Genomic DNA, 26,136 nt, shown 5'->3' with positions numbered 1-26,136 from the left:
TAATCCCTGAGATATCCGGGTTGTTGCGGATCTGCACTGCTAGAGGTTCCATGCACAGGGCGAATAAAAGGGGAGATAATGGACATCCCTGCCGTGTGCCGCTTTGAATTTGAAATATGTTAGATGGGAAACCCTGGTGTATGACCCCAGCAGCGGGGCCGGAGTATAGTGATAATATCGCTTAACTCACCCGTTCCCCAAAGCCGAAAGCCCCAAGCGTCTGTTTTAAGTACGGCCAGTCAATCCTGTCAAATGCTTTTTCCACGTCCAGACTCAACATCATAACTTGTAATTTCTTGTTATTGGCTATCTCTATCAGATCAATGATTCGTCAGGTATTATCCGCAGCTTGTCTATCCTTAATAAAGCCGACTCGATCTGGATGTATGAGTCTGGGCAGGATATGACTTAATCTATTGGCCAGTAGTTTGGCATAGATTTTAACATCAGTGTTGATTAGGGAAATTGGCCGGTAGCTTTTGCAATCCTGCGGATCTTTACCCGATTTATAAATCAGTGATATAGACGCCTGTAGCATCTGCGCCGGGAACGGGGCTCCCGCCAAAACGGCATTGAACATTCGGAGCAACCATGGGGCCAAGTTCTTACTGAACTTCTTGTAATACTGCCCTGAGAAACCATCTGGGCCTGGGGCCTTTGACGGCTTGAGGTCCGTGATGACCTGGGTAAGTTCCTCTAATGTGAAATCTGCCTCTAGGACCTCTCTGTCCAGCTCGCTCAATCCCGTCCGGATGGAGCCTGTCAGAAAATCTTCTACAGCTCTTGAGGTTTTGGAATTATGTGCCACTTTCTCCCCATTATATACATTTTCATAAAATTGTTTGAATTCCTCTACTATGCTTTTTGGGTTGGATGTGGTGACTCCGTTCTTTAACCGGATCGCCTGTATGTTATAGTTGGCCTGTCTGGTGCGTAATTTGCGCGCTAGCATGGTATCTGGCCTGTTCGCCTTTTCATAGAATTTCCTCCGCGACCAACTCAGGGACTTGTCAGCCTGTGAGACCATCAAAAGATTGATTTCAATTTTAATATTTTTTTATCTCTGTTAAGACCTGAGGATCAGATTTATGTTTGTGCCTTGATGTAAGGGTATGTAATTTGGTTTGGAGCTCAAGAATCTTATTATTCCGCTCTCTCTTTCTCCGGGCAGCTATGCCAATTAATGTGCCCCTGATGGTTGCCTTATGGGTCTCCCAGAGAGTAAGGTCCGAATTTACCGACCCATGATTAGTTGTGAAAAATTGGTCTATCTCCACACCCACTGAATCGCATATGTCAGGGATTTTAAGCAGTGACTCATTAAGCTTCCAATCGCACCGGGCCTGTCAGAACGGATTTGAGTGCACCTCAGCTCTATTGGTGTGTGGTCCGACCATGAAATGTCATGGATCCCTGCATGGGAGACCCAGGGGACAAGTCTACTAGAGATGAAGAAGTAGTCGATTCTGCTATAGGCATCAGGGGTGGGAGTAAAAGGTATAGCTAATTCAGTGGGATGGTGTTCCTTCCAGATATCAGTGAGCTGATTTTGTTTGAGGCCAATCTTCAAGGCATCCAAGACTTTCTTCCGACAATTTCTGGAGATACCAGTCCTGTCTAGTTTCGGGTTCAATGTTAGATTGAAATCCCCAGCTAGAATGATATGGCCTTTGGCCACTTGGTTTAGTTTCTGAAAAAATTCCCGGAAGAAGTCATGGTTCTGTTCACAGGGAGCATAAATCGAGGCTAGTGTGATCAATTGTTCTTGCACCCTCCCGATGACTATCAAAAATCTGCCATCACTATCACCTTCTGAGGGTTTCTAGGGTGAATGGGACCCTGTTATGGAAGAGGATGCCAACCCCTCGCTTTTTCTCAGCTGCAGATGCTAAATAGAATCGTGAAAATTGTTTATCTAAGTATTTCGGTGAACTGCAGCGGCTGAAGTGAGTTTCCTGGACTAGCAGGATGTCGACCTGTTTTCTTTTATAATCTGTGAAAGCGGCTTTTCGTTTTGTCGGGTTGTTAAAACCTTTTACATTATTAGATATAATATTTAAGGCCATTTACATGGTAGTAGGTATGGATAGCTTCCTAAATTATTATAGTATTTGTATAGCCTATACCCCAGCTGGAGGGCGAGAGATGTATATGGTCCTATATTCATCAGCCTAGTGGCCCAGCGCCGACCCCTGATAGGGAGGCTCCGCGACCCAGGATGGGGATGAGGTGGGGGGATGGGAAGGGTGGGAAAGGAACAGAAACAGGAAGAAAAAAAAAGAAAAACATAAAGCCGTGTCTGGATGGTTCCAGTGTCGGCTCATCTGTCCTACGTATCGGACAGCCACCTGACTCCTATGTATTGGGTGTCTAGGTGTGTTTAGGGCTGTCCTCTGTAGGACTGAGTGGTTCACCAGGACTACTTCCATGGGAAACCTCTTGTGGCGCCGGCGAACTGCCAGAGTTAGTTTGCACCGGCTATGTTCCACTTGTGTGGAGTGGCCTAAACAGTGGCACAGTGTAACAGTGTAACTTTAATATAACCTAATGAACGATTCTAAATGTGTCGCTTAACCTTATGTAGCTTAACTTAACTTTGGCTCCAAGGACGTGTCCTGGTGCCCGAAGATCCCCCGTCGCCCACAGGGACGCCGCCCCCACCGCTGGGGCTGTCCGTCTTTTCCTCCCTGGAGGGTTGTAATCTCCTCTTTCTGCGACTCCCAGCGGTGGGGGATAGGTGGCGCAACGGTCCACCGTCCAGGCAGGCAACCGTCAGACTGCACAGGATTGTACAGGATCTTCAGATGGACATCTCCGAGTACCCCGACACGCCGCCTGGCTTCATTCCTGAACAGAAATTAACAGAATATAATTAATCAATCATCACCTGCAAACAAACCTGCAAACATGAGCATTATGAATGGGTAAAACATAAACCTGACCCTTCATATAGGATCGCACCCCCTAACCCTCCCACCTCCCAGTTATCCCTCTATATCTGTTGGCTGGATAAGGACCCCCGCTAAGCCTGCTATCTCTCCTTGTCCCTGAACTCTTTTTGCTGTCTGGGGCCAAGTTATGCCTCTCTTGGGATCTTACGGGTGCTATTGTGCTTTCCTCCCCCCGCCCCCCCTCCCGCCCGCATGTCCCAGATGGTTCGCCTCCTCTATGAGTCGCCGCGGGCATCTCTCCCGTGCTCAGCAGACCGGAAGTCTAGCCGGGATGGAGGGTGCGCTCACTGCGGCTCCTGCGGTGCGGCTCTGGGCTGACGTCGGGGTTGTGGCTCCACCCCCTCTCCATGCGCGCCTTCAGTGCAGGTTCCCGCCACTGGAGCCCATGAAGAACGATGACGATGGCTGCCGCCATCCAGATCCTGCAGTTCCTGAAGGTGACCACCAGGGGGGGATGATGAGGAGTCCTCGAGGGCCGGCCATTTTAAGTAGGAGTGGGAAATGGGGTAATGTCGCCTCTAAGCGCTCAATTGGTCTGCTTTCATGGTGACAGCCTCGGGACTTCACGTGGATTCAGCTGCTACTGCTCCCACTCTGTTCCAGGACGTCTCCAGCATTGGATCCACTTCTGATTCGAGGTGAGGAGGTTGAGAGGGACCTGGGCTAGGGGCTTTCTGCAGGTGTCCTAGTTTTTTAAGGAAGGCGTCCCCGTCCTCGACTCTCCGCAGGGTGTTCGCCACTCCATTCTTAACCACCAGGAGGGCGAACGGGAACAACCACCGATACCGGATGCCCTTATCCTGCAGAACCCTTGTCACTGGCCCCAGATTTCTCCTTCTGGCGAGGGTAGCCGAGGAAAGATCTTGGTAGACCTGGAGCGTTACTCCTTCAATCCATGGCCCTCGATTCTCTTGCAATCCGGCAAACAGCGTCTTTAATCTTATAAAAATGGAAACGCACAATAATGTCACGGGGGGGGGCGGGTCTCCTGTCTGAGGTTTAGAACGTAAGGCTCTATGACACCTGTCCAGGTGTAAGTCCTGTGTCGTTTTGTCAGGTAGCAGGTGTTCTAGCCACTTCTGTACAAAATCCTCCGGGTCGTTAATGGATTCAGGGACCCCCCTAATGCGTACGTTGTTTCGCCGATCGCGATTCTCGGTAACTTCCTGTTTGTCCGTGAGATCCTTGATCTTATCCTCTAGCCTGTCAACCACTTTATTAGTTTGCTTGAGCGCCCTGGTGTTATCGTCCATTTTGAGCTCCAGGGCTCCGGTCCGTTCTCCCAGCCCGTCCAGGTCCCTACGCAGATCCCATAGCTCCCTGCGGAAGAAATGTTTAATTTCTCCGCAGAATTCATGGAGGTCTTTTCTGGTGACCGGCTCTTGGTCATCCGCTCTTGGAGCCGGCCTCTCGCTGTCGGAGTCCAATTGCATTGTTAGTGCGGGGACTTCGGGGCCGCTCACCGCTGATGTGGAGTTTTTGTTCAAATATGTTGTGACCGAGGGGTCTTTTGGCTTTGCTTTAGCCTTAGTTGGCATCTCTAGGGGTTCTGGTCGATAGATCTTATTCTCTGTGGTTTGTGGGGTCGCTGGAAATGCCACTTTTAATCAATATTTAACCCGGTGCGAGGGGAGCGAGTAAACTAAGCTTCCATGCACTCTGGCTTCGCGCATGCGCCTCCTCATTACCTCTAATTTTTAATGGACAGAGTGTACAAATACAGGATAGTCCAGTTCAATACTGGATATCTGGCAATCCTGTGGGATCTGAGGCCTGGGATGCAGTGGTTGTCATGTCCGGTTCCAGGGTCAGGGCAAGCGGCAGGCAAGGATAGTCGGGTCCAGTTCCAGAGCCGAGGCAGACAGCAGGCAAGTATAGTCAAAAACAAGCAGGAGTCCAAACACAGGCAAGACAAAACCAGGATCAACGGCAGGTACAGGGTGTTACGGTAGACCAGGTCTTTTAACACATTTATATTTAAGGGATCGGTCACAAGGCAAAACAAGGCAGTTAAATAAATTGAGGTTTATTTGCATAAGACTTCAGAAACACACAGAAATACAAAATACAGATACAATACAAAATACCGCAACAGCTGGTTCAACTCTCTTCCTTAGGGGTATAGCAGATAGCTCTTGAACCGCGTAGGGTGGAGGTTCAAGCCCCGCACACATTGGTGTAGTACCCCCCGTACATCGGTGAATCAACGTGAGCTGCCAGCTAACCATCTCTTATAGCCGCCGACGAGTTGAACCAGCTGTTGCGGTTTCCCATTATTCAAGCGCCCTGCTTGGCGCCCTGCAGGAGTACCTGCTGACAAGTTGCGTCCACGAGCGGATAGAGACGCCAGCTAGCAGTGAGCAGCAGATAGACGAGCTCACGGTGGTCCGTGGCTGACATCGTGCTGAATCAGCTGCAGCTGAGTTCCATCTGCTCAGACGTGCTTCCTGGAGCTGCAGGAGTCCCTGCTGATGAGCTGCACCCACGAGCCGACAGAGACGCCAGCTAAGCAGAGAGCAGCACACAGATGAGAGGGGATACTCTCTAAAATATCCACTGCCTGCAAACCTATTCCATCTGGTGAGTAGGCATTGCTATCATCAACATTGGTGCTACGGAGCAGTTGAACCACCTATTCAGATTTTTATTGCTTAAATCTATATGTCCATGCAAATTGTGCATTATATCCAATATTAATTGTTATTAAATGATTTTATTGTCCTAAAAATAGCATTTCAGTATTCAGCTGTTATATGTTGTCTTATATGTTGTTTGTTTAATGTTTCAACAGTATTACGCTATGTGTTGTGCTTTCTCTTTGTTTTCAAGCCCACCGTGAGGATCAACAATCTTCACAACCAACAGGCTTGGTTTTCGTATATCCTTTATAGTGGTAAAGTTTATAGGCGCCCACGGAACTATTCCCTGTCCATACTGTTTTCCTGACCAGGGGGTCAGACTTTGTGTCCTAGGCAGCCCCTTATGTATAGTTTTATTTAGTATATAAGGTAATAGTTACTACATCACACACATTGCGGTTAGCGCTACCTGTTTTGTTGTTTATCTAAATATATAAGTACCCCAATTCCTAAAAATACATAAACTATTTAAAAAGATAAAACACTAATTATTGAACCAAAAAAAATGTTAAAACAAAATATGGAGAAACCCTACATATACAAAGAGAAGGAGGGCAGTCAGAGGATTAAAAGAATCCTACGGTTGCAAGTTTAATTAAAAAGGCATTAAGTCAAAATCCACATTTTTTTGTTGTAACTTGTATGTGTATTAAGATTTTCAACAATAACATGGGTGGGGGGGGGGGAATGGGTACAAAAAGAAAAGGGGGGGCGGGGAACAACATCATTTTTATACATCAACAATCACAATCCAAATCTTACAACATTGACAAATTTCAGAAATACCAATCTTACTCATATAATACTAACCGTGAGGCCTTTCCCTCTTGTCTCTCCTCGCTTATAGGTCATTTCTCTTCTCCCATCCCTCTTTACTCAATCCACATAGCTATTTTAGCTAATCTCTTACATCCCATGGTTCCCAACCCCTATAGAACGTCCTTGTAGTTTGGTTTAGGAACCAAGTAAGTTTCTCCATTAGCTGAACTTCATTTATTCTTCTTTTAAAATCTCTTCTGGAAGGGGATGGAGAGAGAAGCAGAAAAGAAAACAACTCGCCCAACTCGCACGGACAGTCATATTATGCAGGCTCTTCAGTCCAGGCTTCTGCGGTAGTCTCAAGCGTCTCACTTAAAGGATATATGACCAAAAGAAGAGAGACAAAGGGATCGCTTCTGGGTTCTCTTAGGGGTTCAGTCGGATCAGATCTTTCTCTCCTTGGACCACCTCCATATCCGTTGATCCTCTCTTTTCTGAGCTGTTGTCTCAAGTCCGACTCTGTTGACTCGATCTACCTTTAGAATGCAGGTTCAGCGCAGAGAGGAACGCTGCTGCTTCCTCTGGGTAGTGGATCAGGGCTTGTCTTCCTCTGTTGCTAGCTATTAGGCGGAACGGGAAGGAACATCGGTAACATATCTCTTTTTCCTGGAGGATCGCCGTCACTGGTCTTAATCCTCTACTTTCAGTGGTCAATCTGGATAAATATTGAAAGATCTGAATAAAGGATTCTTCAAAATTGATGGAGCTTCTGTTTCTACACCCCTTTATTATTATTTCCTTGGACATATAGTGGTGCATCCTCAGCACTATGTCCCTTCTCCGTTTAGGGTCTCGTGGGCTCTATCCATCTGTAGTTCACTGTCCTGTAATTGCGGGCCATTTGATAGAAACAGTCTTTTAAGATACGGCTGCAGCGCCTCTGCAGATACCGTCTCTGGGACATTCCGAATTTTCAGATTCTGCCTCCGCTCCCTATTCTCCATGTCATCCATTCTGTCTCTCATGGCTCTTACCTCCTAGGTGAGCCTCGTGACCTCATCATCTGTGTTTACTTTGTTTTGCAGAGCCTGGTCCATTTTATTTTCTAGATCTGTGGTCCTTTTTGCCAGGTAAGAGATTTCTGACTTAAACTCCACCACTACTTTGTCTAAAGCTGCCTGGAACGCTTCTTGCATTTCTTTAAACATGTCCTTACGGTCTTTTGTAGTAAATGCTGCATTTATCTCTTCCTCCTGCTCCTGCTGTGATTCAGAAGATGGCCGCTCCCGCCGACGCACCACACCACCATCTTTGTTTTTCCTTGCATTGCGGACTGTCTGTGGCCTAAACGGGAGAGATCGGGAGCGGAAATCTTTTTGTCCTTCTTGGGTGGCATTCCAGTGCCTCCCGGCCTGCTTGAATGCTGTTTAACCGGTTTTAATGGGCTGTTTGGAGACTATATTGCAAATATATCAGCGGGATGCATGGCTCTGTATTAGCAGAAGTGCATGCACTGTGACGCCACATGCTATGGGACAAGCAAAGAAAATGAATACAGTATTGACACTGAAGGCCCAATGTCAGTGTGAATGGGCGGAAGGTGCTGCACAGCTTCATTCATATAGTCCTAAGTGTGTTTTTAGAATGAAAAGTCCTGTAATTAATTAGAATTAAAAACAGAAAATACTATAGATACAATATAGGGGTAGTGTAGTTACTGTGGCACCAAACAAAATGGTGGGAATTTGGGTTACATTATTTTAATATAATAGGGCAGAAGAAAGAAAATAAGGCTGGGAACAACCAGAAATGGACTACAATGCCATAATACAGTTGTTTACATGGCATTTTCTTCTGCCATTAATATTATACTATATTAGAAAATTGGAGTACTTTTTATCTTTTTAAGAAGGAGAGTTATTTTGGACAGAGATAACATCTCCGCACCAGGTATTTGCAGGTCTCTTATTGAGGGATCTATATGATACTGTTGCGCTACTGAAACCTCCAACCTGTTAACCACCAACTAGGCTAGAATTGTGTAATATCTATACAATGATTTTTCTGCTTGCCAACATGATACACCTGTACAAAGGTAACAATAATGTCCATTTATCTTTGCATAAAGCTTCATTTATTTTAATGTAATCCGTGTTTAGTGATGTACTGTTTAATATACTCTGTGTGCTGCACATTATAGTTTAATAATAGTTTCATTGAGCATCACTTGTCGGTGTACTGTACATATTTTATCTATCTACTGTTTAGTTCACAGCAGAGGAGCCAAACATTCGTAGATGTAATAATGGTGGCAGAAGGAGGTTAACAGTCTCATGTTTGCACCTGTCAATAAGATGACCATATAGACAAGTGCCAGTATTGCAGAGAAAGTGGAATGTGTCAGCAGCTGACAAAACAAAGTGATGGCTTGAAGTGGAGAGGACCAGGGTTAAATATAATGTACTGTGGCAGAGTTGAAAGTTCAGCTCATGAGAAGGCAAACAATATATTCACTATGTTCAAAGAAAAACAATCCTCTTTGTCATTTTACTTATTTATGAATTTGACTTTGTTTATGTGAGCCTGTCCAAGTTTTGCTTCTAACATTTTGCATCCATTATGGCAATAGCATTTGTTTAGCTAATGACAGGAATAATGCAGAATGTTAATGAAGTAAAAGAAAAAAAGATGTAATTGTAATAAAATATGAGCTAACAATGGAGTTAAGTCTAAGGGCTCAATTATACCAAATGCTTCAAGGCGGCAGCGCTATTCTGTGACGTCACCCAGCGCTGCCGCCAAGCAGCATAGTGATTATTAGGGAGCCGGTGGAAAGCAGGCAAGGAGGCGTGGCCATGAGCGGTTCACCCTCATTGGCTGGAACCGTTCACGTGATCAGCCTTCGCCAGCCAAGAACAAATCTGCAGATCGCGCCTGGAGACAGCCGCCCTGCAGCTCCACGCGGCACACACGCCGCAGCAGGTATGTACGCTGCTATTGTTTTTTTTAAAAGTTGTTTTTCAGGTGCGCGTTTTCCTGTATAATCATGGCTAAGGCAGCAGTGATACAATTATTAGGTACCTTTTGATTTTTATGTATTAATATATATTCCAGACGATGGAGGGAATCACTTAATTGGTTTTCAGTTGTCACTCGACACCCGCTATTCCTGATTGTGTATATTGATGGGTAGATAAAGATAAGATGATGGATCTCATGGTCACTAAACAAGCAGGTGCCTTTCTGTGGGTTAACTGTGCAATACCAGCCAAGAAACTTAACTTTTTGTAGTTGTCTACAGAATATTAAACTAATTAACAAATCTTCTTACGAAAAGAAAACAAGAGATCAGTCTCTTTCTCAGATCATATTAAAGTTTCCAGCAATTTTCTGATCTGTGTTTGAGTTGTCGTTTCATTATTTAATTTTTATTTTCTTAGCAAGCTGAAATGCACAAAGAACATGGTGATAATCAATTGGAAGAGGCAAAAAGACAAAGACAGATGATGATCCTTGAAACAGAAGAACTTAAACTGAAACAACAGATAATAATTTCCTCAGTGGAGGTATGTCAATTATAGGATCGTAGCAATAATTTATTTGGAAATTGATTCAATATGTAACTGTCCCTTGATATCAGCTGCTTTGTCAGTGTGTTAACACCAGTGAATTGGTTGGACAATTGTCTGTTTTTAGATCCAAAGCCAATATCGATGTATAGGACAGCAGGGGAGTTTGTCAGAGTGCCTCAGATGACTGAATCACTTCTATCCTCAATGAGTTTGACCTTTGTGGAGCAATTGCTAGATTTCAGTTCAGCTTTCAATCTGACAATATAAAAAAGGGGGCGGGGATGAGTAGGGAGTGATCAACTTAATGCCGTACTGGTAGACTAGGGTATAATTAATGAAAGTGATAATGAGTGGGTGCAGACTGTGAACTGCACGTGAATCAGCAAAACGAATGAGAACACTAGATCGTGGACTTTAAAGAGATTCACTTAATTGCACACCAGAAAATGTATAAAATATAATTTTTAATAATGTGTATTCTTAAAACATATATCACTGAATGTGTGTTCACCAGTAATTAACAAAAAAGTTGTGTGTGTGCTGATCACACGCAATTTAAGTGAAACTTCTTTGTCTTTTGTCACTGTTTTGACACAGAAATTGTATTTGTTATGGTGATGTTTTTAATTAATAATCAAAACACAATTTCAGTGCCAAAATACAAAGAAGTTTGACTTAGAACGCGTGATTTAGCTATTTGCACTTCTAGATTTATAGTAACTGAATTTCTTGTGTGTGTCTGTGTGTCAGTCAGTGTCTGTGTGTGTCTGTGTGTCAGTCAGTGTGTGTGTGTCTCTGTGTGTGTGTGTTATTCTCAGGGTCCTGCCCCCCCTCTCTCTCGGTAGAGGGACACAGGGGTGTTCAACGGCGGCTCACTGGGAGGCGGGGTGTGCAAGGTAGCTCACTGTGCTCGGCAGCTCATTGGGTGGGGAGAGGGTGTGCTCGGTGGCTCGGGGGGGGGGGTGGGAGGGGGTGCTCGGCGCTCACGGGTTGTGCTTGGCGTTTCGCTTCAAAAGTAATTAAGTGAGGCAATAGGCCAGAACCTCCCTTCTATAATAACGTCTGACAGATGAAAATGACTGTCAGATGGGGGAGGTGTAAGGATGACTAAGTATGTAGCACCAGAACCGGAGGCAGTATCATCTGTAACACCCAATGATAGAATGGTGAGAACTAAACATGGAGAAAATAGATGCTGAAATCATGTAGTATACCACTAAGAGAAATAGTTAATATGTAAGATAGTTGGCAATCAGCAGAACATAAACCCAGTGAAGGTAGAGGACAATTCATATAGGAGCTGCGTATATGTATATGTAGAGGAACTGAATTCCGTAACCTGAGTAAATCAGTAACTCAGGGACCCCAGCAGCTCGACACTGAAGGCTGGTAGAAAAAGGCCCACTAATGAATGGGCAACGGTATCAGTTATAAGTCAGAGAATAAACTGAAACAGCCCCAGGGAACCACCATGTGGATAGACCGCTCCTAGTAAATTAATATCAAAATGGTATAATTGCACAAACTGATCCGGTAAGCTAAATTATTGCCGCACTATATGTTTAAATCATCTCCAGCTACGGAGCTTTGTCAGGGACAAATTTGAAAAGGAATGGTGGCCGATCTATTTAAAGGGAGAGTTGCCGTGGCAACTGTAAACAAAGCACATGGGCGCATGCGCGAGGAGATACACTCCTGAATTCACGCATGTTAAAATGTTAAACATTTCACATCACCATCATGATGTTGTACGACGTGCCTGGCAACTGGGGTGTCAGTGGCATGTTTAATGGAATTAACATGCTCCAGTATGCGTCTGCATAACTGCCTCATGGTTTTCCCCACGTTTTTCGTTCAACAGTTAATAAACGTATCAACATTAAAACATTGAGTTCTGTCGTGATTGGTTAATATTTTCGCGACAATTACATGTTTACAGGCTTTGCACCCTCGGCATTTACATTCCCTTAATAGGGGAAGTAAGCGAATGTGTGGTCTTAGGTTTCTGATGGTGACTATGTACGAGGTGGTCATGTAGATTTATTGACCGTCTGCTAGTAATGGTCGGATTAGGACCACATACCTTTTTCAGGTCCTCATCAGTAAGCAGAAGGTGCCAATGACGAGAGAAGATTCTTTTTTTCCCCCACCATCTTTTATTGTATGTGCAAGATGCAGTGTATATTTTGGTCAGACATTTTGGGGGTATTGGTGGAGAGCAGGCTGTCCCTGTCACTGTTTAGTGCCCTATGGACGCCCATTTTAGAGACTTGATGTTATACCCACGGTTTAAAAACTGATCGCCTAACTCATTGGACTGTCTTTGAAATTCCTGCATAGTGGAGCAGTTCCTCCTTAATCGAAGTTACTGCTCGGTAGGTATACCGGCTATGAGGTTAGATGGGTGTTGGACATATGCTAACTTGTACCTGGGCTGGTGGGAGTTTGTCCATGTTTTCTGTGAGGATCTATCTATGTACACTGACCACATCGATATGTGGATCAGGTACATAGATAATATTCTTCTTCTATGGAATGGCCCTAAGTTACTACTTTTTGAGTTTATTGAACGCCTGAATACTAATGATTTAAATCTAAGATTGACCATGGAACTTAGTACCACATCTATAACCTTTTTGGATCTGAGTATCTATGTTGATACAGCCAGAAACATCCAAACTAAGGTTTTTAGAAAAAGCACGGCCACAAACAGCCTGCTTCAGGCACAAAGTCAACACCCATCCATGATGATGATCATGATGGTTATGTGAAATGTTTAACATTTATGGGCATCTATCAATTGAAATGTCCAGCTAGGGGTGGTAATAATGATCAGATGCTACTTCGTATAGAAGCAGAGTGGATTTACAAACTTAAAACACGTAGCCCCAATGGTTTAAATGAGAGCTTTACTTATACACCGTTTATTTGAATATCTGTTTTTTGTTATCATCATCATTATTATTGTATTTCAGATATTAGTATATTAGCCCCATTGTGTATACTGACTGTTGTAGGCTCTCTGTCATGTTGGTCCCTTTTCTTGCGTTCACCCTCTCACCCTTCCCTATTGTTGGGTTTGTATTCCTCCATGGTACAGCTCAACCCCGTTATAGCACAATCCGCTACAACGCAGATCCACTTATAACGCGGTCTCAGCATGGCTCTCATTTTTAAAAAGTTAAGCTGCATTTAAAAAAAATATATACTAATATTCAATGCTTTATTGCTAATGGACACACCCGGAGAGAGACACACGGACACACACACACACATTTTTTCATTACTGGTCTGCCTCTCTCCCACCGGAACCTCGTCCTGCTAGCTCTCCCCCCAGGTAACCCAGGCTGGGCCACTATGTGACACAAGGCCACGACGTGCAGGACAGTCCGGGCTCAGGCGAGGTCTCAGGCCGCAGGCTCCAGCAGGGAGACTGGAGGGTGGCGGGGGTATAGGGGCAGGAGAGAGTGGGGCCTAATGGGGCAGCGTGGGTGGTCTGGGATTGCTGGGAGAGTTATCCCAGCTCTCCTCTTCCGGCGGACATGGAACACCTGACAGCGGTGGCCATTTTATTTTCACGCTCCCCGTTACAACGCTGTCGCATTATGTGGACCCCAAGCACAGTGTTGTAACGGGATTCAACTGTATGACTATTTATTTTTTTATTATTATCATTTGATTTTTCAAATATTAGTGACTATATCGCTGGCTATTAGGACATCAAATATTTTGTCCTAGATAACCCATTAACATGTATTTATTAAGTGATCTCTACTGACCTCATTGTGTTTTCACTATATATATGGTGAGCTGTTACATTTATGCATTATGCCAAATCATTGGGAATGTGACACTGTGGCAGTTACATCTCGCTATCCACTGCACATTCGTAAATTGAGGAGTGTTTCTCCTTGCGCATGCGCCCTTGCGATTTTTTTACAGCTGCCATGGCAACTCTCCCTTTAAAAAGCTCGGCCACCATGTCTTTGCAAATTCGTCCCTGATGAAGCTCCTGTAAGCGCCGCCGCCGGATCCCGCCCAGCTGACGCATCACACGGCAGAGCCACTCACCCGCACACTGCCAAGCCGGTGCGCGCACCCTCTGAGGGTTGCCGTCGGCGTCTCCACAGGGAGGAATCTCGCCCGGCACCCAATCAAGGGAGAACCCAGGAATGCCTCACCTGAATGCTGTTTCAGCTACTTACCTGCCTGGTGCTATTGGAGGATCAGATCACACCCCTGCACGATAATCGGATCCTTCTCCCAAATATACTTACTCCTGCCTTTCCGTCCCTGCTGAGCATAAACTCCTGTTTATGCATTGTGCTCACTGCTGCTGTTTCGTTGTGCCTTGTACCCTGCTTGCCTTTGACCTATCTGTTCTCTCCTGTCCTGACCTTTGGCTGTTCTACGGATTCCCATGCTCTCCAACGCTTGACCCCGGCTTCGTCCCTTGACCATTCTACCTTCGCAAACCCTGGACCTTGGCTAACGGATATCAACCATCCTCCACTCTCCAACACTGAACCACGGCAAGTACCCTGATTACCCTGACCTCTCCAACCCTACTACACTATACGACTTGGACTACGCATTCCGGACCGGACTGCGTAGTTGTGGGTCGGTGTCTTTCCATCCCCACCTCAGCCCTGCGGTCTTAGTCCTGTTTGTGGTGAGCGCAGCGTGACAGCTCCGTAGCTGGAAGGAAACGTGCGGTAGGCACGTAAGTATGTCATCAGTCTCTGCTTTGGAGATGTTATAGACATTTAGTGCGGTAATAATTTAGCTTACCGGACCAGTTTGTGCAATTATACCATTTAGATATTAACTTACTAGGTGCGGTCTATCCATATGGTGGTTCCCTGGGGCTATTTCAGTTTATTCTGTGACTTATAACTGATACTGTTGCGCATTCATTAGTGGTCCTTTTTCTACCAGCCATCAGTGTCGAGCTGCTGGAGTCTCTGAGTTACTGCTTTACTCAGGTAACTGAGCAGTTCCTCTACATATATATATATATATATATATATATATATATATATATATATATATATATATATATATATATATATATGTAGAGGAACTGCATTCAGTTACCTGAGTAAAGCAGTAACTCAGAAAAAATTATATATATATATATATATATATATATATATATATATATATATATATATAATTTTTTTTTTTAAACAAACACACAGAATACCGCATTTACGCCTAGAATAGCTGGTACCCTAAAGCTAACATGTGTACTATAATATAATTATCGCTAGCGGTGCTTCAGAGATCTGGGTATTATGACAACAACAAAAAAAGATTCCCTTAGGGAGCACACGAGTATACCAAAAAATAATACCATTTTATTAAATGTGACACTTAAAAACAAGGGAGAAAGAGTAAAATGGAGGAGGACTCCAAACTAACTCCTCAAGGGACAAAAGACCATGCTTGGAACACTGAAAAACACATTAATGTTATAGTACTCCGCTGATAATAGTGCAGGGGAGACTGGTATAAGTAAATCACTAACTCTAAATGACAATATGCATATAGACTAAGATGATGGTAATACTAAGTCTAACATGTCTGTCATACAGAGTAAAAAAACACCTCATACAAAGGCAGATAAAATAAACTGCACACAAACAATAAAAAGCCGTATTTGTTTACTGAAAAGACCACAAGCACATTGTAGTAGCTAGTGGTAGCTGGTAAATGTCCAGGCAAATCAAATCCTGAAGCAAGTGGTGTTTACTCAAGAAAATATGTCCAGGTATAGCATGGAATCCTTAATACATCACCAGGTCAAGTAGTCCATAGCGGTGAATGTTAGGTACAATTCCTAAGAAAGGAGGAGAAGCAGTGGGAGCCTGGCTGGTGAACCCCTTTCTTCTCCTCCTGTCATAGGAACTGTGCCTAACATTAACCGCTATAGACTACTTGACTTGGTGATGTATTAAAGATTCCGTGCTATACCTGGACTTATTTTCTTGAGTAAACACCTCTGGCTTCAGGATTTGATTTGTATGTATGTATGTCTGTCTGTATGTATATAGCGCCATTAATGTACGTAGCGCTTCACAGTAGTAATACACGTGGTAATCATATAAATAACAAATAACAGGTCATGGGAATAAGTGCTTCAGACATAAAAGGAATATATTTAGGAAGAGGAGTCCCTGCTCCAAGGATCTTACAATCTAATTGGTAGGTAGGGAGAACGTACAGAGACAGTAGAAGGGAATTCTGGAAAGCGTGTCTGCAGGGGGCCACGCTTTATGTATCATGCGTCGAGTATTATCCACAGTGCTATTCATATGCTTCTTTAAGCAAGTGTGTCTTAAGGTGGGTCTTAAAGGTGGATAGAGAGGGTGCTAGTCGGGTATTTAGGGGAAGGGTATTCCAGAGGTGCGGGGCAGTCAGCGAGAAAGATTTAAGGCTGGAGAGGGCTTTAGATACAAAGGGGGTAGAGAGAAGACATCCTTGAGCAGAACGCAAGAGTCGGGATACTGCGTAGCGAGAAATTAGGGCTGAGATGCAAGGAGGGGCAGAAGAGTGTAAAGCTTTAAAAGTGAGGAGGAGAATTGAGTGCGGGATGCGGGATTTGATCGGAAGCCAGGAAAGGGATTTCAGGAGGGGAGATACGGAGACAGATTTAGGAAAGAGTAGAGCGATTCTGGCAGCCGCGTTTAGGATAGATTGTAGGGGAGACAGGTGAGAGGCAGGAATGCCGGACATCAGGAGGTTACAATAATCAAGACGGGAGAGAATGAGGACCTGAGTCAGAGTTTTAGCAGTCGAGCAACAGAGGAAAGGACATATCTTTGTGATATTGCGGAGGAAAAGGCGACAGGTTTTAGAAACGTTTTGGAATGTGAGAGGAGAATGTGAGAGAGGTGTCGAGTGTGACCCCTAGGCAGCGTGCTTGGGCTACTGGGTGAATGATCGTACTTCCAACAGTAATGTGGAAGGAGATAGTAGGGCCAGCTTTCGGGAGAAAGTGTGAGGAGCTCTGTTTTTGCCATGTTAAGTTTAAGGTGGTGGAGGGCCATCCAGGATGATATCGCAGAGAGACATTCAGAAACTACTTTGGTTTGTACAGCAGGTGTAAGGTCGGGAGTTGAAAAGTAAATGTGTGTGTCGTCAGCATAGAGGTGATATATAAACTCAAGAGATGTTATTAGGTCACTTAGAGAGAGTGTGTACAGAGAAAAAAGAAGAGGTCCCAGGACAGAGCCCTGCGGTACCCCCACAGAGACATTTACTAGCTACTACAATTTGCTTGTGGTCTTTTCAATATACTAATACAGCTTTTTCCTGTATGTGTAATAGAAGGTGGGGTAGAGATAGAACCCAAATACAGCACTCAGGTTCACGCTCTGTGTGTAAAGTGAATGATTTAAAACATAACTTTATTAACTGTACCAAATATATAAAATAATGGGTGTTAAAAACTGACGACCTGAAGGAATAGTGACCTTCAATACTAGAACCATATAGGTTTAGGGTCTAGAGTGTAAGTGTGTTCTGTGAAATACAGGTAGCACACTAAACATAAATCCTTATGAGGATCAAACCAATCTATACTCATTGGCTTGATAAAGCCTCTCGCGAAACGCGCGCGTCGGCGGCTCTATTTTCCAACGTGCACGCGCAGGGGTCTGATCTTCACCGCATTCACAGTCTCAGACTGCGAGGTGATGCGGTTCCCTGCTCGTGTGGTTATACAGGCTCTCAAAGTGCCCCGATGGACACTCTGAGCCTCTTAAATCCTCTCTAATACTGGCATCTGGTGCTCTATTTATGGTAGAGGTACTATGTACTAATTAGGTCCCTAGCTTTACAGCGAGCTGCATTGGACACTATTGCCATTCAGGGATTCCCTGACAGCAGCTCATGGGGACTCGAAAGTTAACAACATCACTCAGACTGTTTATATATGCAATTTGACCTTACTGATCCCTGGTTGAAGGAGGTATCAGTCACTGTACAGGAGTATACCTGTCCTCAGGGTCACAATATTCACAGTCTATCACTAAATTAAGCAGCTGAGAGCTTGCTATTGCCGAATATCGCCTTTGATTTTTATTGTGTACCAGCTCATGTACTTTGATACACTTACTGTTTCTCTGGTTGCTACCCACAGCTATAGGAGCTAGTGTGCTCTTTCCTGCATTAGCTTGCACACAGTGTTATCAACCTATGTACACCACCACTGAGGTTATTAGAGGTCATACCCTCACTACTACTCTACACTATAGCAGGGCACTACAGGTCAACCTGACCAAGCACCGCACCTACCTTATAAGGATACTATAATTACTGACTGGAGTCATAACTCCTTATTTACCCTATAAGTACTGTGAGTGATTAGTAGCAACTTACCTGTTATTCCCTGAGCACACAATAATGATCTAACCCTACCTGGTTTGCTATAGGCGTTTGCGGCCATTAGTACTCACCTCAGAGCCAGTGAGTATAGATTGGTTTGATCCTCATAAGGATTTATGTTTAGTGTGCTACCTGTATTTCACAGAACACACTTACACTCTAGACCCTAAACCTATATGGTTCTAGTATTGAAGGTCACTATTCCTTCAGGTCGTCAGTTTTTAACACCCATTATTTTATATATTTGGTACAGTTAATAAAGTTATGTTTTAAATCATTCACTTTACACACAGAGCGTGAACCTGAGTGCTGTATTTGGGTTCTATCTCTACCCCACCATCTATTGTGCATATACCCAAAGCACCGTTCATTACCTACTTGTCTGAGGCAGTAGCAGGGGCTCCCCTATTGTTTTCCTGTATGTGTGCAGTTTACTTTATCTGCCTTTATATGAGGTGTTTTTTACTCTGTATGACAGACATGTTAGACTTCGTATTACCATTATCTTAGTCTATATGCATATTGTCATTTCGAGTTAGTGATTTACTTATACCAGTCTCCCCTGCACTATTATCAGCGGAGTACTATAACATTGAGGTGTTTTCCAGTGTTCCAAGCATGGTCTTTTGTCCCTTGAGGAGTTAGTTTGGAGTCCTCCTCCATTTTATTCTTTCTCCCTTGTTTTTAAGTGTTACATTTAATAAAATTGTATTATTTTTTTGGTATACCCGTGTGCTCCCTAAGGGAATCTTTTCGTTGTTGTTGTCACTATATATATTTATATAGACGCAGCTCTTATATGAATTATCCTCTACCTTCACTGGGTTTATGGATTACTGATTGCCAACTATCTTACATATTAGCTATTCCCCTTAGTGGTATACTACATGATTACACCATCTATTTGCTCCATGTTTAGTTCTCACCATTATATCATTGGGTGTTACAGCTGATACTGGCTCCGGTTCTGGTGCTTATTATACCTCTACATACTTAGTCATCCAGAATCACTCTACTCTTTCCTAGATCTGTCTCAGCATCTCCCCTCATGAAATCCCTCTCCTGGCTTCCAATCAAATCCCGCATCTCACACTCCATTCTTCTCCTCACTTTTAAAGCTTTACACTCTTCTGCCCCTCCTTACATCTCAGCCCTAATTTCTCGCTATGCACCATCCTGACTCTTGCGTTCTGCTCAAGGATGTCTTCTTTCTACCCCCTTTGTATCTAAAGCCCTCTCCCGCCTTAAACCTTTTTCACTGACTGCCCCACACCTCTGGAATGCCCTTCCCCTCAGTACCCGCATAGCACCCTCTCTATCCACCTTTAAGACCCACCTTAAGACACACTTGCTTAAAGAAGCATATGAATAGCACTGTGGATATTCTGAACACATGATACATAAAGCTTGGCCCCCTGCAGACGCACTTACCAAAACTCCCTCCTACTGTCTCTGTACATTCTCCCTACTTACCAATTAGACTGTAAGCTCCTCGGGGCAGGGACTCCTCTTCCTTAATGTTACTTTTATGTCTAAAGCACTTATTCCCATGATCTGTTATTTATATTATCTGTTATTTATTTGATTACCACATGTATTACTACTGTGAAGCGCTATGTACATTAATGGCGCTATATAAATAAAGACATACAATACAATACACCTCCCCCATCTGACAGTCATTTTCATCTGTCAGACGTTATTATAGAAGGGAGGTTCTGGCCTATTGCCTCACTTTATTCATTTGTAATCACTATTGAACACACCTTCAGTGATATATGTTTTAAGAATACACTTTATTAAAAGTTATATTTATACATTTTGTGGTGTGCAATTAAGTGAATCTCTTTAGAGTCCATGATCTTGTGTTCTCATTCGTTTTGCAGCTTTCAATCTGTATTTAGTATTTTAGACCCTCGTGGACTCAACTATCTATTGATGCTGCTCTTTCTGTCTTCCATGTTCCCTTATTCTGAATTGATTATCTATTTTTTTTTCATTTAGTTATTTTAAGTTAACCACTATGCTCTATAAATAATACATACTCCTCTTAATACAATACTTTTTTTTTGTTTAAAATATTAATTTGTCCTAAAGGATAAGGTTCTCTGTTAATTGGTTTAAGGTTGGCTATTTACCCACTTTTTAAAGCCTTCCTGCCCTACCTAACCCCACCCCCCATTCGTGCACTCCCTCCCCTCCCCACCTAACCCCCCATTTCACACCACCATTTCCCACTACAAGGTTCAGAAACAACAGGTTTATTGTTATTGTTCTATCGATATGTCTATATGCTTACTACCACGCTCCCCTACCGCTGCTCTACGCAGTTCCCCCCTATGTACCAAGTAAGGAGGGTGTCCAACCTCGGATTCCTGTCTTGCGCCATGTTTGGTGTCCCAGGAAGCTCTCCAGGGGTTTTTGATCCCCTTTCCTTTTTCACTACGGTGACCAAGGAACCCTTTCATGGGCTCCCCCAAAGCCCACTATCTCTTACTTCCTCATTTGTCTCCCCACCTCCCCCCCACACCTTCCCCCCCACTCCCTGCCCCTCTGATCACATCCCCGCCTATCAGCCGTCTCCACCACCCCAAGACCCAACAGGAGTCTTACGACTTCCCCGATGCCCCTTCCACAGAGGGCCCACAAACCCCCGTCACGGGACAAGAACGGTGCCCAGAGTATATAGCTCTGGAAACAAAACATTTTTATAATGTCTTCCATCAAAATGATCTCCCTTAATGTAAAAGGGCTTAACTCAGTTAAAAAAAGAAAACTAGCACTCCAAGAACCAAAGGAGACATTATTTTTATTCAAGAAACTCACTTTAACTCCTCTGAACCCCCAAATACGTTTAAGAATACCTTTCCCCAGGCTTTTTTCGCGTCCTCCCCAAACAAGAAAAGAGGAGTGGCTATCCTGATCAAGAATAATGTCCCTTTTGCTCTAACAAAAATAACACGAGACCCAGATGGAAGATTCCTGGTCTTACAGGGAACCCCCTCGAGATCCCCTATCTCCTTTGTTAACATATACGCTTCACTAGTTTTAGCCGGTGATTTCAATATGCTCCTCTCCCCTGACCAAGACAAATCCACCATACTGACAACCCCCCATACTGCCCAAACTCAAAAAAAGGCCAAAAAGTTTCGAGAAATTTTACAAAATTTCTCCCTAGTGGATATCTGGAGGACCCAGCACCTGGGTCAGAGGAACTACACATTCTTTTCAGCTCCTCATCAGTCTTACTCCCGGATCGACTATTTTCTAGGCACCAATAATGTTCTCCAGGCATCTTCCCAGTTCAATATAGGCCCAATTACATGGTCAGACCATGCCCCTGTCGAATTAACCCTCTCTCTACCCCTCGTAAAAAGCAGCACATATAAATGGAAGCTAAATGATTCGCTCCTCAATGACCCGAAAATAGTTCAGACAATTAGACAAAAATTATCCTAATTTTTCGAAATAAATAGAGGATCAGTTTCGGCATCAGCAATGCTCTGGGAAGCACATACAGCCTCAATAAGAGGGGATCTTATCTCAATGGCCTCCTATAAGAAAAAAATGAAACTCAAAATACAAAAAGAGCTAACAGATAAGATCCTGAAGCTGGAGCAACAACATAAACATTCCCCCTCTAAAAGATTATACAAAATACTCGACAAAACAAGATCGGAACTGAAACAAACACAGCTTGAAGAGGTAGAGAGGGCGTTGAAATGGACCAATCAAAGGTTCTACGACAGGGGCAACAAAGCAGATTGACTTTTGGCCGCAAAATTGAGAGGCATAAAAGCTAAATCCCAAATCACTAAGATACGCACCCAAAACGGCCAGATCTCCTTCATGGAAAAAGAAATTGCCCAACAATTCGCTAAATTTTATGAAGAACTGTATAACCTTCACCCCCCAGATCAGCAACAGCATAGCGCCAAAATAGCCGCACAATACCTAGCAAAGTGCAACCTGCCCTCTCTCACGGAGGAGGAGTTAGGAAAACTAAACCAAAAAATCTCACAAGAAGAACTAACCCAAGCCATAAGCTCCCTTAAATTATCCAAGACCCCTGGGCCAAGTGGCTTCTCCCACGTCTATTACAAGACGTTTGTGTCGACTCTCTCCCCCTACCTCCTAGACACGTTCAACTCCTTTCTGGAGGGTGAACCGATCCCGGGCACAATCTCAGCCGCCAAACTAGCCAGAAACCACAAGGAAGGAAGGGACCCGCTACAATGCAGTAGCTACAGACCGATCTCCCTACTTAACACAGACCTTAAACTCTTCAGCAAGATCTTAGCAAACAGACTAAACCCGATTCTCCCCAGACTTATTCATATTGATCAAGTGGGCTTTGTGTCAGGAAGACAGGCCTCTGACAACACCCGCAAAATTGTTGACATTATTGACCATGTGAATCTTAATAAACTCCAAGCCATGATATTGAGCCTTGATGCCGAGAAGGCATTTGACCGAATCAAATGATCCTTCCTCAACCCAACAATGCTTAAAATCGGTTTCTCAGGCCCTTTTTTGGAGGGAGTTCGCGCCTTCTATCAAAACCCCACAGCATATCATAAATTACCAGGCGGACAACTAAACCCAATCCCAATCTAAAATGGAACTAGGCAAGGCTGCCCCTTGTCCCCACTATTATTCGCAATCACAATCGAACCACTAGAGGCCCAAATCAGAGCCGAACCAAGTATCAAAGGTATCCCGATCGCAGACACGGAATATAAAATCTCTCTCTTTGCAGACGACGTAATCTTGACCCTTGCTGACCCACACATATCCCTCCCTAACCTTCAAAAATTACCAGATCAATTTAGCCAGGTCTCTGACTACAAGGTTAATATGGACAAATCGGAAGCGCTTAACCTTTCCCTACCAGAACCTGTCTGGATACTACTGCAGTCTAACTATAAATACAGATGGAACTCTTCCCACATAAAATATTTAGGAGTAAAGATAACCAATACCTACAAATCACTTTACGAAACGAACTATCCCCCCCTATTTGATCAAATTAAAAAAGATTTGGACTCAGGGAACAACCACCAAATCTCCTGGTTTGGCAGAATTGTTTCCTGTAAAATGAATATCCTCCCCCGCTTACTATACTTCTTCCAAACCCTCCCAGTAACAATACCATTATCAAAATTGAAAAATATACAGTCCCACATATTACGATTTATTTGGAAACAGCGTAAACCCAGGGTCCCAAGGTCGATTATGCTATCCTCAAAGACAAGGGGGGTCCTAGGCGCACCTGACGTGATCAGATACTATCAAGCAGCCCAACTACGCCAGGCGGTTGTCTGGAATAATCCCACGACTTCTAATTGCTGGTTGGCGATAGAATCCTATCATGCATCCCCCACCCCCCTCCCAGTTAACCTATGGTCCCAAGCAAACAAAGAAAAACGAACCCAGAAATTCGAACTGGGAGCAATGAGATGCACATGGTTCATTTGGCTTAAAAACAAAGGGAAGTATGGCCTATCATCAACCCCCTCTCAACTCACCCCTATCTTCGGAAACCCAGAATTCCCGCCTGGGTGTTCCCGTAATCAATTCAGTCAATTCCAGGACCTAAATATTAGAATGGTTGCAGATCTGCTGAAGAAAGAGGAAATTCTGTCCTTCCAAGAGCTCCAAGATAAGTATCACTCAGACGACCTTCACCTGTTTACATTTTTACAAATCAGATATTTTATTCGAGCTCTCTCCCAAAACTCTAAATTTCCCGCCCTGACCAAATTTGAATCCCTCTGCCTCAAAGGCGAGTACCAAAAAAGACTAATATCCGAGATTTACAGAGGGATAGAGTCGACACTCCACCCCCCCCGTCCCATTCCTATATGCAAAAGTGGACTGCTGATCTTAACCTCCAGATGGACATGGAGGACTGGGAGGATGTCTGGGAATCAGCTACCAAAACATCGATTTGTACCATAACAAAAGAAAATATCTATAAAATCCTATTCCAATGGTACCTGACCCCGAGCAGACTGAGACAGATCTTCCCCGGCACACCAGGCCTGTGCTGGAGGGGATGTGGTCAAAGGGGAGACATGGCCCACATGTGGTGGTCATGTCCGGAGATCCAGAAGTTCTGGACCAGAGTTCAGAAACTTCTCCATGAAACCCGTGGACTGGAAGTCCCCTTGGACCCTCTGACATATGCGCTGGGAAAACCAATAGAAGACCTCCCTTCCCCATTATCCAGGTTGACCTCCTCTATCTTGACAGTCGCCAAGTGTTCAATCGCAGCGGCTTGGAAACAAATAAAAGCACCCTCCAAAAGAACAGTTGTTAATAGAATAAATACGGTCGTGAGCATGGAAAGGCTCGCAGCTATGTTAAAGCAGAAGATGCCCCAATTTTACAAAACCTGGGAACTATGGCCAGGCGCCGGGGCTCCACCGCTCCTTCAGATGCTGGCCCTAGCTTGAACCCCAACTGGGTAGACGGGAATGGAGACGACGGAACCACTATCTCTCACCAACCCCTCCCCCTCTCATGCCCCCCCCCACCCATTTCTCTCTTTGTCTTTCCCATCTCTCCCCCTTCCTTTGTCTCACCTTTAACCTATCTCTATAACAAAGAAAAAGGTTTATTGGATTTGACTTGTACAACCCGCAGTCATATGCCTATGACTTCACTGCTAATTATACAATTCTATTATTTTCTGTATTTCTGTTTCAAAAATAGAATATCCACCAGTGTATTTTAGATGTGTTCCACTGGCCACCATCATGCAGTGGTTACAATCCAGGCATGAATTCTGGGTAGTGACATGCAAATGGACACCCATTCATCTCTCATAGCTATATATACTGTTTCTATACGCTTTATTGATTTAAAAAAAAGAAACCAAATAAAATAAAAAAATATTACAGCAGATGTTATGCGGAGTAATGGTTTACAGTATTGTTATTATTGCTATTTATTTCAGACTGTGAGTACAGAAAAGGAAAATCTGTCTGCTCAGAGTAAGAAACTTCTGCCCATTAAAGAAGAGCAGGACAAAACAATAGAACGGTACTGCTATCATGCCATACTTTCCGTATGTCCTTCAATGTGTTTACAGTTCCTAATGCTCTTTATTCTGAATTTTAGGCTTAAGAGGGAGTTAGAGAGAACTAATAACTTGGGAGAAGAAGTTTGATATACTAAAGCAAAGGTATGTTGTAATAACAGAGATTCAACTCTATTTTTATGAGGGGGGGGGGGGGGTGTTGCATTGATTTTGTGCCATAATAGACTAAGATGCATGTTCAAAATGCATTGGGGATTATGTATTGAAGCCTCTTGGCTACAAAATTGGGGCAAGAGAATTGCACCAGATTTATCAAAGAAGAAACAATCCAATTGAAAGCAAAGGGGTATTTTGGGGGGGTTGATAAACCTGGTGCAGTTGTTTGTCCTAGATTTGTCCTACTGTAGTTTTGCTGTCTTCCAGGAATACATCCATACTGTACACCTACAGTAGGGGCACATGCACCAAGTTATCACAGCCATTCCGGCGTCAGTTCCCTATGAAGTCAATGGGAGTTAAAGCCAGAAGAGGTGCAATAACCTGTCCTGGCACTTGATACATGTGCCCCCTCATCTGAACACAACATGACCGTGCAGTTTGGATAGATCACATTTATCTCCCTTAAAGGCCATTGTTATTTCTGTTAACAATTCAACACTGCCACTACTTCTTTTTTTATATATATGTATAAAAAACATCAGTTACTGTGCTTACATTGCTAATATGTTTCCTTAATGGAAATGATTCTTCTCTTCTGCAACTGCTGCATTATTGCATAT

At 43.8% G+C, this 26,136-nt stretch overlaps 1 protein-coding gene across 1 annotated transcript in view; it reads left to right on the top strand.

Moving 5' to 3' along the window:
- Nucleotides 1-26,136, top strand: part of C2H10orf67 (chromosome 2 C10orf67 homolog) — a 167,127-nt gene that overhangs the window by 84,579 nt on the left and 56,412 nt on the right. Inside the window, 4 exon segments of the mRNA XM_075587570.1 lie at nt 9,790-9,915; nt 25,274-25,359; nt 25,438-25,464; nt 25,466-25,501. Of these exon segments, the coding sequence (XP_075443685.1) occupies nt 9,790-9,915; nt 25,274-25,359; nt 25,438-25,464; nt 25,466-25,501 (275 nt within the window).

The sequence above is a fragment of the Ascaphus truei genome, chromosome 2 (assembly GCF_040206685.1).
Source record: "Ascaphus truei isolate aAscTru1 chromosome 2, aAscTru1.hap1, whole genome shotgun sequence".
NCBI lineage: Eukaryota > Metazoa > Chordata > Amphibia > Anura > Ascaphidae > Ascaphus > Ascaphus truei.
This window is presented reverse-complemented; position numbering and strand designations above follow the sequence as displayed.